We start from the raw sequence: 15,971 nt of genomic DNA, 5'->3' as shown, positions 1-15,971 counted from the left end.
GCGTGGCGAGGGCGGACCGTGTGACGTCAGGCTCAGACTCGGGCTGTTTATTGTTCCTTCTTCGGCACCGAAAGCGAAAAACGGGCTAACGAGCTGTTATCTAGCTCTATCCTCGCAACTCACGGTTAATCTAAAAAACTTGTAACGGTTGCAAGGTATTATTGCACACATCAAGAGCCATGGCGTACGCGTACCTCTTCAAATACATCATCATCGGAGACACGGGTAAGCTGCTAGCTTTTACCTCACTGTTAGCACTTAGCTAGCAACTGTATTTCCGCAGTGTTGGATAGTCCAATGACGTGGTAAAACCCTAGACTCAAGAGGTGGGATGACAGCTCCCATTCTACATCCTTAACATGTCCAGACATCATTAAAACCGTACTGTCAGTGACACGAATGTGAATTAGGGGCAGCAAACGAAAGTTCTGATAACTTTGACCAATGACATGTTGACATCAAGTGGATAGATTAAAGGCCTTTTGTCCGTTTGCGTCGAGGGTGGGGGTGTTAGCTACAGCTTGCTACATAGCCTAGCATTAGCTTTTTGAAATTGTTAGCGGAAAAACAGCAGTTACCAAGAGAAAGTATCACTTCGTGGCTTTTTAGTCCAATAATCATAAAGTCCTAATGTACACCCGTTATTACTACCAATGCCTTTGATAAACAGTTTTGCAGGTTTCTTTAAAAAAAGAAAAAGGCCACAGCGTCGGGATGTTTCCATTAATATGTTCTAAAATGGCGCAGAGGAGTTCTTATTTATTGTTTCCTGCAGATGCTTGAGCTGCCTCTATTTGTGCTTTGAGTTTCACGCGTTCATAGTTATTTCTGTCATCTGGAGCTGTGATTATTTTCCTGTTTACTGCCAAACGTCTGTCCGGATGAGGGGCCTCCTGTTAGCCGCTGCTGTGCGGTAGCAGGTGCTTCTGCACCACCGAGGTGTTAAAATGATGTTCCAGAGAGTAATCAGCCCCACAGACTGTAACTGTATTAACTGTTAAAACACAATGACTCCCAGATAGAGAACATTGGTTACCAGAAAAAAAAAAAAAAACTACAATTACCACAATCCAGTCTCTCTTTTTAAAAATGCTATTTGGAGGTATAGAAATCAAGGTTAGGAAAAGGTAAATCAAGGTTAGGAAAAGGGCTGTAAAGCATTTGTAATGTTTCGGTGGAAAGGTGTAAATGTAAAACTGTTAGTGGCAGCACCAGTAACTTTACTGGGGTTACGCCAGGCTGGTTGTGAAACAGGTTGCTGTTGTTTACTTGATGCAAGGAGAGATGAAGTGAGCTGCATGAGCTGGGTTTACTCATCACACATAGATCCGTATTTTTAGTTTAAATGAAGTCAAAATGATCATTTCACACTTGTAGCGTTCTCTCCACGTGGTTTGATTTTATATGTGTGATGCCCTTTAACCAGTAAGTTTATAGTAACTAAGTGGAAGAGATACTAAAATCTCTAGGAATGAGAAAAGCAACTGTTTAGTGCCTCGTTTCAAAGAAAACACTTTCAAGAACAACAACACTTCAAGTCCAGGAAGACCACTGAAGAATGAAGTGAATAACTGCCAAATGAAGATGAACCTCACAATACGTAGAAAATTCAAGAAGAGGAACGAGTATTATTGTCAATGTCAGCATCATAAATGTTTATAGGAGCAAAATCTTAAAACCAAATCTTTCACTATCCAAGTTATTCCAGGTCTGACCCTAAAATGTGACTGTGTGCGTCTATCGACACACACTTAACGCTGCTGTTTATTATGCTACATAATCTACCTTTTTCTGAGACTGAACTAAAATGATGCAAATGATGAAAATTTTAAATAAATGCCCTAAAAAAATGCTGACTGGAACAGGACTGCTGCCTTCAGGTGAGGACAGGGTACACAAATATCATCTGAAGTGAGTGTTCCTGTTTTTATCCTCTCTGAACCTGAATATTGGGTTCCTCCACCTTCCGCAGCCGCTACAACAGCCCATCTCTGCAGCATTTGTCTTCAAAACTTCAACACTAAAGTTGTCCAAAGCCAAAGGTGTCCCTCTGAATGCACAACAGATTTGGCCACTTTAATTATTTAAATTTGCTGGATGGGGTTGGGGTCTGGACTTTGAGGGGCCAGTCCAGCATTTTGTGTTTGAGGAGATTCCTGCTGTCACAGAAAGTTCCAGGAGTGCTTAGAAAAAGCTTTGTTTTAACAGACAACTCTACAAATATAACTGAAACCTCTTGAATATGACACGTGTTAAAGTGATGCCCATCTTGATCTAAAACGTATTTTAAACATAAGCACTCACTCCAGACAGCTTTATTTTCAGATATGATGGTAATTTAATATTAAACTGCATGTTTCATGTGCTTATTTAAATGATAATAAGAACATTCGCTAAGAAGGCTGGCATCAGTAATAAATTCTTTTCATGAATGATCCTCGTTAATAGAAATTTTGAAATGCGTATTGACCACGGCTGCATAACAGACCACTCAAACTTCTATGAGAGTTTGTCTCAGTGCTATTCAGACTGTTTGATGAGAAATGTGATCTTTGGCATCTGGTCCTACTTTCAGTTTGTCCCATAATTTGCTAAAATATTTTGGTGGACGGGAGAGACAGTTGGCAAGACATCCCATCGCAGGTGATTGTTGCAGATACTTCTCTCTCCTGTCCAGCAGATTCTTCACTAGTTTTATATGTTGCTCCTGTGGGATGTCTCACCCATTGGCCATGTTAAGAAGGTGAGTTGTGTCTACCAGGACAGTGTCAGGAGCAGGATGGAGGTAGCCGGGTCAGTACACCAGAAGAGGTGGAGCAGGTTGGTCAAGCGAGACATCCCAGCAGAACTGCCTGTGCAAGGAGGAAGAGGACTGGCACCTGAGGCCTGTCCTTTCAGCCTGGCTCTATGCAGCACGTTTGCTACCGAACACAGAACAGATCTACTCTGAGCGCGCACGTGAAAGGGGGTTGGAGACCTTGTTGCTACGTCCTTTTGGGAAGCGTCGCTTTGAGGGCCTAACAGACCTCCATGTGGGTATCAGGGGGGGGAAACAGGCCCATTGAGGCTATAAATCAGGCCTGTCCAAACCCAATCCTCGAGGGCCACAATCCAGCCGGGTTTTCGATCCCACTGAATGCATTTTCAGCCTGGTAGGACAGAAAACCCGGCTGGATTGTGGCCCTCGAGGACTGGGTTTGGACATGCCTGCTATAAATGATACGGAGCCATATTATGAGTTTTCTTCTGAGCCGTAGGAACAGCTCATCATCTCATTTATCCCCTTTTAATTATGAGGAGGATTCTAAATCCAGCACTCAGTGGATTTATCATTTGGGCTCCCGGTCTGCAGGATTTCTAATGGAATATTTCATTAACTAAAATTTGGTTATGCGATTTCTGGGTTCCCGTTATTTCTGTTGTGCGGGAATTATATCTGGATTCCTGATCATCCTTCCCTCACTCCGATTTCTGCCAAGCAACAATGCAACTTGCCAATGGTAACCCTTGGAAACCATGGAGTCAGAAGACATGGCCCTCACTGTCTTCTCCTTAAATTATCTTTGGTTAACAACAGTGTTTTTTTTCTCTTCCCACCCCCACCTCCTGCATTTTTTAAATGTTTTCACCCATGTTATGATATATTAGTATTGTGGTATATTGTGACACATGTTATGATTAATTACATCCTATATGGTTATTTTACTGTTTTCAGGCCTCTCTTCTATACCTGCCACCTAGTGGCTATGTCTTATATTGCACCAGAAGGGGTGTTTATTTTTCGGACCCATAATAAAACAGAAATGACAGGTTTGCACCGGTTTTATGCCTGTTGTTGGATTGTCTCCTGGGAGCTGCTGTCCAGGGTAGTTTTCCCCATATGAGTTGGTGGGGTCTGGAAGGTGAAGGGGTTAGTGAGATCTGAGTCATTAGTTTAGCCAAGAATCATTGTAGAAATATAGACCTTCATTATTAAGCTTGTCATCAACACATTTTAGCAATTAATGGCACTCGGTGGAATTGATTTTCCAGCCCGACGATTAATGTTGCACGTGTTGTATCATTTAGAGCTTTTAGCAGGAACAGGTTTTTAATGATCACAGATCTTATGCTGTCTTCATGAGCCCCCTTCTGAAGGAACAACCTTACAGTTCTCATGGCATTTTGTTAAAAACCTCCAAGTCCTGCAACTGTAACTGCAGCAAATAGTCCCTCGGTGTTATTTGGTTTCACGCTGTCACCTCCCAGAGTTTTGCTACATAGCACACATGCAGATTGTTCCTCATCTCCTACCACGCTGACTGGATCAGAGGCTGAGATACACGTCATCGTGGTTTTATTTTTTGCCTTGGATTTTGGCGGTGAATCATCGTTCCCATTGGCTAACCTTTCTGTCTTTTGGCACCAGTGAGATACTTGTCCATTCTCCGTCCCCGCTGCATTTCTGATGCAGTTAGAAATCACATTGTTCATTGGATTTGTTTGTACGTCACTGAAATATGTTTGAGGCGCTCCGACACCAAATGTTAGTTCTGCCTGATAAAACTTCTGGTCTGAACAGAACGCAGCCTTCCTGCCCACAGTTGAAATGACTCCTATAGATTTATGACACGCAGACGAATTTCAAGTCTTTCTTTCTTGGAAAGCTGATAATTTAGGCTCACAGCTGATTTTTTGCATGACACTTTTGCATGATATTCTCATTTATTGACGATGTCAATTTATTTTTCACTTTTATAATATGAATCAATCCTTCGTTAATGATGGTGAATGTGTGTTTCTTTTCCAGGTGTGGGCAAATCATGTCTATTACTACAGTTCACAGACAAGAGGTTTCAGCCAGTTCACGATCTCACTATTGGTAAGAGGAAACATGCATATTCCACAAAAACATGGTTTCACTGTACACTGAAATGTTTAAAACCTCTTCAACCTTACTTATATTAGGCTTACCTAATGAACAAAATCAGCTCAAGTGTGTGCTCAGAGGAGACAGTTGTCTGATGTTATATTTCAAGTCACATTCTCTGGAATATTAATTTTTTGTGTGTTCTATAAATTTTGGAATGATAGCATTGTAATTCTAGCATGTCTTTGATCATAGGTGTGGAGTTTGGAGCAAGAATGATCACTATAGATGGCAAACAAATCAAACTGCAGATCTGGGATACGGTAATATATCTGCATATTCTTTAATGAGACAAACCGGAAGCGGTTTTTTGTACACGCTTTTACACATTTGACCACCAGAGGGAGATGTTGTTCCATTTTTTTAAAAAAAGACGCAGGGAAAAAAAAGCCCCCAGTGTCATTGACACGCAGAACTCTGAAACAGCCCATTTTTCCAGCAGCCCCGTCGTCTTCACCTGGACTCTCATCCTATAGGTGCTGCATAGATCAGATGGTCGCCAGAAAAAGCCTGCAGGGTTAAGGAATATCAGAATCATAAATGACCCGGTGGGATCACCCTGCAGGCCACACATGCCATATGAATAAATGTGTGTGCTTGGCTGTGGAGGCCAGATGGCCGACAGACACAGTGTTCCCTCTGTCTCTCCCTTATTTATCATTTATTCGCTAATAGCATTACTGACTGCTTGACTGCACCCTTTATGACCAATTGTTCTAGAGGCCATATATCTACAGTTTGCTTCACCAACTAGTTTTATCAGTGTGAACCACTTTGACTTGGTTTCATTAACCAAATGTTTCACTGCGTTCCTGGTTGGCAAATTGGCTGGCTGCTTCTCTGGGAGTGATTCTTTAGGTGACCAGGCTGTGAGATGAGGTCAGTGCTGCAGCTGCTAGCATAGTGTCATTTTGTTTTCCTCTATGGCTGGGACCAAACACAGACAGCATTGTTACTGTACACTGGACAGAAACAAATGATGAATAGATCAACACAGAGGCTGTAGGGAGGGAAGGAAAGAGGAGAAGATTCAGTGGACGCATGGGAATAAGAACCAGACTTGCAGTGATGACATTTTCAAAAATGAGGCCAATGTTAAGGTTTTCTACATGTTCAAATTCAGAGTAGACGTTAAAAAGATTCCATAACCATGTGGTTCTGTCTTTTGTTCCTGTCTGAGAGAAAGCCATGAGTCTGGTTCAGAGATTTGGGATTTATTGAGAATCATATGGGTCATTGTCAGCTGTTACATTTCTATTCAAGTAATTCATCTGTATGTTTCTATAGGCTGGTCAGGAGTCCTTCCGCTCCATCACCAGGTCTTATTACAGAGGAGCAGCAGGAGCACTGCTAGTCTATGACATCACAAGGTCAGTGTGTGTGTTTCCCAGAGGTCCAAACACTGTCGCGATATCCTTTAATTTCTGTTCACTATCACAAATGTAACTGGAAACTGTATCACAAATGATCTTTTAAATGATCTTATGTTAGTTATTAAGTAATTCATGATTGTTTATGGGAGATATTACAGTTACAGAATTATTGCTTCTATTTACTGACAGGAAGCACAATAGTTGACGCCAAATAATGCCCAAATGAGTTCAAGACATTTGAGTAACTTGAGTACATGTAGAGTACTTTGAATTCCTGGTATTTAATTTGTTCAGTGTTTTTGTTCATGTTATATAAATATAAGTCCCACCACCACAGGTAGGTGAGTGCTCTACCAACAAGCAGCGACTGGAGCACTTGATTGGAATTTACTCCTGATTGTTCCCAGCTTTTTTGTGGAGGCAGCTGTATCAGAACTACTCGAACTGATCATGTGTGATATTTCTATATGTTTTGTGATGTTTTTTTCTCCGCCACAAAGACCTCGTATCCCAAAATAGAGCAAATATGCCTCGCTTTCACTCTCCTGAAATAGATGTTTCGTGAAAAGTAAAGCACTAAGGCACAGTTTTGTCACAATAAAGACATGGCACTCATCCACATTTTAGAATTAAAATTAATTAGAATCAATGAAGCAAAGCCTGTTGCACGCAAATGACTAACGGGAGACATTAAAAGAATTGTCCAGTAACCTTACGGCACTGATCTTATTTTACCGTGTGTCAACTTTGTGTTACAAAACATCTTGCAGGGAGGATTTATTTTATTTTTGTCTTGACAGAAGGGACACTTTCAATCACCTGACGACCTGGTTAGAGGACGCCCGCCAACATTCCAACTCCAACATGGTTATCATGCTTATTGGCAACAAGAGGTAAGACCTTTGAGCAGGTGGCCACTTCTGTCCTCTATTGCACCTAATTAAAGCACAATTGACTCTAATTTAAGAGACTCAGACAAACCTGTTTTAGCTCTTCACAGTTGTCAGGCTCTTTATTAGTTGCATAATAATGGATTGTGTAAGATAGAAGATTTTGCTCTTAAATGAGGAAGTTGACAAACCTCAGAAGCTTATTGACAGCAGTCCTCATGCAGGCTGAGGTTACATAATGGGCTTATGTAAGGGAAATACTACCAGTTCTTCAAAAGTAACTTGTATAATCTTACTTTACTTAAACACGACAAACCTGTTGGAATTCCATTTGTGTCACTGATGGTAAAATGAAGTTTCTCTGAGTACTATAACTTCTTTTTGTGCTGTTGTAGTGACCTGGAGTCCAGGAGAGAGGTGAAGAAAGAGGAAGGAGAAGCATTTGCCAGAGAACATGGTCTCATATTCATGGAGACCTCAGCCAAGACTGCCTCGAATGTTGAAGAGGTAATATCACACAGTTCTGATGGTGATAATTCAAGAATGTTACTATGTCTTTCTGAGTCACATGGCATTTCCATTGTATTTGCCTTCAGTGAGGGCTTTTAGCTCTCTATCAATGATATATTTATACAATGCCGTTAACGTGTCTTTCTGATCTTTCCTGCCATAATACTTCCAAATCCTTGGAAAGCAAAAGAATTTGTATTTTTAGAATGTGCGCATGCCCGGAGAATGGTGCGTGCCATAGGCTTGTGTCTCACCTGGACATCAGGCGGCCCCCCGTGGGCATATGCACTTTGTGCGCTGTTGTGGCCGGGGCCGCTTCACATTAGCATCATGAAAATACAGTTAGCGCTGTGTTCTCACAGCTCCACCCCTGCACAGACACACCCCTGCTACTGTTGAGAGTAATGAATGCTTGGCTGGGCCCTTGGGGAGCCCTTCCTCACTTATCCAATCACATAAATAATCCCATCCTACGCTGCGCAGCGTGGCAGCCAGGCCCACTGCACAGTGTTTGTTTACATTGATTTTTTTTTTTTGGCCTCTCTCTCTCCTGGTCTACATAACACAAGCGCATGCGCGGGCACACACACACACACACACAGACACACCACTGGATTCAAGCTGTGGTGGAAGGGGTGTGTGTGGTATGATTAATTTGTCTCATTAGTGTCCTCTGAATCCTCCTGATACCACTCCTACCCTCCCTCGCCTTCATCTCTCCTCACTCCATTCCTCTTCATCCCTTGACGTCCATCATTTGCTCTTTACCTCCCCATCACTCCCACTTCCCAGTTCTTCCCCCATACTGCCCTTCCTGTCCATTCATTTTTGCCTCCCCTCCTCCCTCACTTACTGTCCTCCTCCCCCTCTCTCCTCTATCATCGCCTCTCTTCAGCACTATATCAACCATTTATAGTTCATACATATTCATAACCTCGACGCTGCCTCCCCTCAGCGACATCCAGCAGCCAATCGCTGTGCTGCATTTGTTGTCAGGGTCTGTGGGTGGACACAAGGTTGATGGGATGGTCCTCGGAGAGAGAATTCTGAATGCTTCATCTCTTCTAATCCTCTCCTTCTCCCCTATAGTCCTCCTCTTTTATCATCTTTGCTAATTTCTCTTCATTATCTTCCCTTATTTACTGTATCTTTTCTTGAACTTAAGTAGATCCCAGAATAGGAGCAATAGGGTGAGAAGAAGGATGGATTGATGTTGAGGAAATGAAAAAGAACAGGACCCTTGGGCTCCCTGGTCTATTTTGGATTGAGTGTCACATAGAAGTTCAAGACTTATTTTCAGCTCAGAACGTATCTACTTAAAGGGGCTTTTTTTTCCCTCTTGACCGAGTTTTTTGCGTGTGTGTATGTGTGCGCGCGTGGGGGACAATCTTACATCTTCAGTTTGAACCACAAGCTCTGGCAATTCAAAAATCACCTATTGTGGATTTGAACTTTAGGCTGTCACAGTTGTTGGTTGTGAGCAATTGTTGAGAAAATGGGTTCAATCTACTTAATGTATAGTTTTCATTTGTAAAAGGTACATGTTTTGGTTATTGTGAGGTATCACATTGATATACAGGTCAGAGAAAAAATCAGCCACTTTCTCCCCTCGTTAGACACCACTTTCCTCAATCTGTACCCAGTATTCATGCTAAAATAAGCTAAGCTGAGCCTTCTCTCCTTCCACAGAGCTCCTGTCCCTAAATTCCATTTACCGGTAGTTCATTTAATACAGGTTAATTTGTTCCTGTCTGTCATTTTAATTGTAGCTGTAGTTAAATATTGGTGGTGTCATTTTGTGGCTGGAAAACAAATGAACACACACCTGTTTCTGCACTTGTGTTTGGTTTTTGTTTGTCTCCAGGGCGTATGTTTGATATTGCCAGTGCTCAACAGCCAACTCTTAAAAGTTGAATCTCTTGCTCTGGACACACCTATAGAAAATATGCACAAGATAGTTTCCCACTTTCAGCCCTACCTTGAGCAAGAATCAGTGACATTGAGCAGTAATTGCTCAATCACTGATCAATCTCTGTCATTTCCCAAACTATCAACTCTTATGGCAGGAACGGTCGGTTAAAATCAGTGGTGCTTCTGAGACTGGTATCAATTTTTTTCACTGTCACAGTGACATTTGCACAGTTTGACATGCCTGTTTGACTGAACTCCACTTCCTGTTTATCACAGGCATTCATCAACACAGCCAAGGAGATCTATGAGAAGATCCAGGAGGGAGTGTTTGATATCAACAATGAGGTGAGACAGACTCCCTTCTGTGTTTCTCTCCTCTTCTCCAGTAATATGTGCTTTGTCCTTCTCCCTCTCCACTTGAAGACCTAAGGGGAAAAAAACCAGGCTGTCGTAGGCTTCCTTTGACTCCGACCAAACAAAATTCTCTGACTTTTCAGTTCCAGCTCTCACTTTTGGCATCTTGCCAACTAATAAATTCCTCACGTCCCACAAGGTCTCAGTCATTCGGCAGGAAACCAAACACTCAGCCAGCCAGAAAGCTGCCTGTCCAACCAGTCCGTAAGCCTGCTATCCAGTCAGCCAGATTGTTATCTTCTCGGTGGACAGGCAATCGTACAGGCAGAAAGTCAAGAGACGGAGCTTGTCAGCAAGTATGCGCTTGTCAGCGACTGTTAGTCATGCTGCTGCCACAGATGGATGTGAAAATGACGTATGTCTGTTGGAGCTTCGGCCTATAGCCCAACAGGCAGGAAGGGAGGGGCAGTGATGCCACTGAGGCGAGCACGGACACCTTAGACATGCCTATAAACCACATCAGAACGTTTTTTTCTTGAATCTGACCATTTTAGTCTGAATTCTGACTGTAATCTGGTGGAACAATAACCCCTACCCTAACCCCCAACCGGGTGTGTGCATGAGCAAAGAGAATGCTCACGTTTAAAGAGCTAAACAGCAACAAATCTAGACCAGATTTCATCACTAGCAGGACTAGTAGCAACATAATCAAAGCTCTCATTTGTCACTTAATTCAGACCTTTGGACGACACTGTGGTGTCGTTGAAACAGTTTGGATCAGACGAGATCAAACGACTCTTCAAATTATCGATCGCACTGTGAAGTTCAACTACTTGTCTTGTGGACATTCCTGAGATGGTTTTATGTGTAAGTGGAGCACGGTGCTCCTTTCAATCACCTCTTTTATGTGGCCAAATTCCTCATTTTCCACTTTAATACTTCTTATCTATTTAACCTTTTGACCCACAAACGGATAAAGTTTTAGGATTGTTTTCATGAGTCAGAACTTTTAACACCAGACATCTTCAGAACCTGGATTTTTTGATGTACTGGTTTGGTTAATAGTTTTGGCATAGATCAAAGATGTTGATACAGGAGTTGAAAGGAGTTATTATCTGCACAAGTGGAGCTCTAAGAATATGCAGCTGTGTTGATCCTGTGAGTGATTTAAACTGAGTTCGTGCATATGGCCTCATCCTGGCCCACGTACATGAACCATATGCTGTGAGCATGTCTGAGAGTCCAGGCAGCAGCTGTAGAACCTAAACAGAACCGTGTGTGTGTATTCTCTCTCCAGTTCAGGAGTGTGTCAGACTCGGGAGCCAAGCAGCCGTCAGACTTGGGCTGAAGTTATCCAGCCAGGGAGTCATTTTGTTATTAGTTACAGTAAGACGGGAGGAAAGGCAGGCCAGCTCGCCAAACCACATCAGCTGACGGAGAGAGGAGGGGAAGCCCTACTAGAAATGTTGGCAGCCACTTTGAGGAAACACTCACACATGGCCTTAGCTCAATAAATGTGATTTAAAGGCGAGCCGAGTTTCCCAGAGGCACTGCTGCTACTGAGTGTAGGAGGGGGAGTTTGACTGAGAGGGAGAGGGATGGATATAAACAGAGAGAGAGATGAAAGTGCTTCAGAAGTGCTTCTCTTTGTGCCTCTCCTGCTGCTGCTGCTGCTTCCTTTGTGCAGGGCAGCAGCACCTGTTGCTTCCTTGATGGTGTGATCTAATAGGAGATGTTGTTCGTCGTTAATCGCCGTCCGTCTGTTTATTCTCTGCAGCACCTTCAGGCCATTTCTTCACACAGAGGTCATTTTAGCTTAAATGGGTGCTCTAAAAATACCCTGTAGTCTGATTTTAAAAAAAAAATCCCTGATATATTTTTACCCACAAGTCTCCACTTATTTGCATTGCTTAAGCAATGGTTCTACAAAATCTAGCCTTTTGAGGTCGATGGCGACATCAGTCAGATGGTGACCTCCTTGCAGGCTGAGGTCGGTGTGGCTGCAACCACAGAGTGGTTGCAGCCACACGTTAACTACAGTAGAACATCGACCATCATTTCTACTGGTGGACATCAAAGAGATTAAGTAATTTTAGCTGCCTGCAGCTCATGTTGGGACTTTTTAACATGTTTTTAAAACACGACAAGACTAATTAAGATGAATGTGATGATGTATAAAGCAAACAGTTGAACATTTGTCAGTGATGGTGGAGAGGGGCCAGTCCATGGACAGTTGGCTGGCTTGTTTCCTGTAATTGGTCAAATTTGCTAATGTTTTTTGTCTTTGTGTTTTTGGTGTCATCCAGGCTAATGGTATTAAAATTGGACCCCAGCATCCTACCACCAATTCCACACTGTCTGGGAGCCAAGGAGGCCAACATGCTGGGGGAGGCTGCTGCTGAAGCCCCACACCACACCTCCTCCTGCTCCTCCCTGCCCTCTCATCCCTCTCTTTATGTTTCTACAGAACTGTCCAGGCCCACTAACAGTTTGTTAAACTCTCTCTCTCTCTCTCTCTCTCTCCCTCTCCCTCTCTTTCTCCCCCACTCCTGCTTTCAATATTTTTTTCATTTTCTCATTCTCTTTTATTTTCTCTCTCTCTCTCTGTGTTCTTCAACCATGTCTTTTCTAAATCTCCTAATCTTACCTGAGATTCCACTTCACACAACCCAACCTGACTTTCTACAGCCTAAGGACAACAGTCAGATTCACTTACAGATTTAAGCAACAAAGTCACATACAGTTTTCAGTTAAATAAGTAGATTTTAATCTTTTAGCAAAGAGAAAAACAGCTCATTTTCCTCCAGTGGTGTATTTCTTAAGGAGACCTTTGCAGGTTTCATCACACTCCTACAAATACGTAGACTTGCAGTTCCAGTGACGTGTCCACATTTTTAAACAAATGCCTGTGGAATAAAGCTTGTTGTGTCTATACACACATCTCTACATGCTCCTAAAGAATGATGGCAGGACATGTCCTCACTTGTGCAGTGCTTGTGTGTGTATAGGGATGATTTGGATAATTCCACTTCGTCATTCCAAGCTGTATGATGCATCCCTTGTTTTCTGCTCATAAAACTATGGGTTTGTGCTTGCAGGCATTTTATTTTGTTTTTTTCTGACTCTGTCCTTTTGTTGATTTGCATTCAAGGAACACTACAACCTGCTCTTGGCTTATTAAAATGTAGGGGGAAAAGTTGTTTTACATTGGGAGAGAATAAAGTACCAAACTGAAGCATGAAGATGGATTTTTTTGTGGGGAGAAAGCAGTTAAAGAGGGACATTATGAGCAGTGGGTGCCATTATGAAGTCAAGACAAGAAAAATAAGAGGAAAATCCCTTAGAAATCAAGGTGTTATGTTATCTGTATTTATCTGGCACATTTCTGTGTATATATGGCTCTAATGCAATCTGTAGAAAAGGCATGTCTTTGTGGTGCAGTTATTTCTTTACCAGAGGCTGAAAGAGAGGCTTTTACTTTTAGATGGTGTCATTTAATTGCCAGAAGTATGCAGCCATCACGCTGAGCCCTGCTGGCCTTGTTTTTAAATGATATCGGTAAAAGATGGAGGCATTAAGGCCTTTGCACACCAGCCCAACAGGAGCCATCTCATGGAAACTTTACCACACTGAGAGGACCAGATGACCATCCAGCGTGTGCTGTCCCTCAGAAGCGTCAGTATCAGTTCAGTCAGTTGAAACCATGGCTTGGTGATGGTTAGGGGTGGGGGTGTGTGTGCGCAAAGACCCGTAAAGCTGCTGGTGAAGAACAAACTCCCACTAAAATTTACAGAGACAGGTATATATCAATGCTTTTTTTTTTTTTTTTATGTTTTTTGTTTGTATGTTTTGCTTTGACTTGTAAACAGATGATGTGAAGATCATATTTTACTGCTTCCTTATTACTCATCTTTACTCTGACAGCGTAGGCTCCATACCTGTTAATTAAATGCCAAATTCTTGTGTTTACCCGACATCGGCTGTCTGCCTTAACTCTGCCCCTTGTCTGACAGATCTGGACAGCTGCTAAAATTAAACCTTCAGCCCACCAATTTGGATCTGCTAACCAGCTCAACAACACATACAGACAAATGAAGGAGTATGGTCTGATGTGTACCCCCAATGCTCACTCACACTATATGCATTCATACACCATGCATACATATATTTCAGTTCATGTAAAGTATCTTTTTGCTCTGCAGGCTGTTTTTTTTTCACAATCTATTCAGACAGTTATTGATCTTATTCTTTGTAAAAGCAAAATGTCGTATGTATGTGGGTGTATGTGTGTTGACTCGGGGGAGAATTAAGCAGAACCTGAAGCATCTATCTATCTTCTGGATTGATCTATCTTGTATGTGGCCCTCTTGCTCCTCCTTCTTGACGTTCTTTGCCGTGTTTGTTCTTTGGAAAAAATAAAACTTAAAAAAATAAGAAAAAATAAAAATATTATCACAACTATAATAAAACATTCTAAACTTTAAAACATGTAATTTTGATGGTTGTGTGGAGATGGAAAAATACAGTTTGAAAACAGACCCTGCATTTGTATGTTATTTCTGTGAGTGTGGGTCATGTGGCCTTCAACAGCCTTTCTACAAAAGTATCAATTCAAGACATTTCTTAAAATACAGAATCAGCTTTCTGGTGGTTTTAAAATGAAAAAAATAGATCAACAATATCCATTCATAGTTTGTAGACCCAGGATTTTAAGGAGCAGCTTCAGTTCAACAGTTCGTTTTAGATCTTTCCCCTAAATTAACAAAAACAAAAAACTTAAAAAAAAATGCACTACTGTATTTTCATTGTCCCTGTGCTCAGTTCTGTTCATTACTTTTTCACAAGTCAAAATTAGCAGATATCTTCTGTACTTTGGCCTCTATTCATTTCTCTGTCTATTTGTAGTTTTCAGGTTGGGCTGGTATATTATCGAGTATCCTTTACATATTCTAAAGCTTTGACTTCGCGTGATCCGCGTGTTTGCTACTGCTGCTGAATACTGAAGCTGTCGGGAACCACCACCAGGTCACGCGTACATGTGACCAGTGTCCTACTGACGTCAGCTTCTGGGAGCAGAACAGGCAAAATCACTACATTTCCCATGAGCGCTCTCTCAAGAGTCGACTTCAGATCACGTGGACACAAGTTCGGACATCAGATACATTTAAAATAACGCTAAAAGACAGTCTTGATAAATGTTGGGGTTTTTTTTGTCATTGTACGGGTTAGATGGTAAATAAGAATTTATACTGTACTGTATTGAGATTTTGAAAGCTGTTATTTATGATTCTGAAACGTAAATATTCTATATCGGAAAATATTCATAAAAATTGTAAACGCTGATCAGCTGATTCTGTTTACAGGAGTAAAATATACGCACATTTCATTCACATTCCGTGTTTTCCTATTTAGCCAAAATTGATTTTAGTATTTTAAACGGGTACTCGTTGTGTTATTTAAATTTTATGCACTTTTGTACTTCTTTATCGCCAAAACATACTAGGTTTGAGTGCTTCTTACAAAAATTCAGATAAATGACAAAGAGATCAGAGATCATTCGCATAATTTAGAACCTCCGAACATTCCACTGTGCACGATTTTGAATGGAGAGCAAACCCGAGGATCTGGAGAAATCCCATGAAAGCAGAACCGAGCTGTTCACCTGATTACTCGTGGTAGCCAAGAGAACGTAAACAGAGCCATGTGAATCATTTTGAATTAAAGATACTGACTCCACTGCGTGGGCATCTTCGCCCTCCAGTCCAGTTATTCCCACCATAACCAGTCCAGTTATTCCCATCATAACCAGTTCACGCTTCCAACTGGCCCCTTCAGCATCTCCAGTTCACATCATTTCCGGGTGTGTGTTTAAGCTGTATGTGATCAAGTTTGATGCAGATATTCTAAAGTACTCAATAATAACAGCAACTTTTTAAATTCTAGAAATCTGTTGCTACCCCCCCCCCAACACACACACACATGTGTCAAATAATAGTGTCATTTCTGCATGTGTACGGTATTTTG

The 15,971-nt window shown here is 41.8% G+C and overlaps 1 protein-coding gene across 1 annotated transcript; it reads left to right on the top strand.

Moving 5' to 3' along the window:
* The first annotated feature begins 5 nt into the window (after positions 1-5).
* Positions 6-14,485, top strand: rab2a (RAB2A, member RAS oncogene family). Its single transcript, XM_057056651.1, has 8 exons — positions 6-225; positions 4,790-4,861; positions 5,105-5,172; positions 6,197-6,279; positions 7,083-7,175; positions 7,568-7,679; positions 9,870-9,938; positions 12,254-14,485. The coding sequence occupies exons 1-8, from the start codon at positions 180-182 to the stop codon at positions 12,347-12,349; spliced, it is 639 nt and encodes a 212-aa protein (XP_056912631.1). The 5' UTR covers positions 6-179; the 3' UTR covers positions 12,350-14,485.
* The last annotated feature ends 1,486 nt before the right edge of the window (positions 14,486-15,971 follow it).

Source organism: Takifugu flavidus, chromosome 15 (genome assembly GCF_003711565.1).
Source record: "Takifugu flavidus isolate HTHZ2018 chromosome 15, ASM371156v2, whole genome shotgun sequence".
Taxonomy (NCBI): Eukaryota; Metazoa; Chordata; class Actinopteri; order Tetraodontiformes; family Tetraodontidae; genus Takifugu; species Takifugu flavidus.
This window is presented reverse-complemented; position numbering and strand designations above follow the sequence as displayed.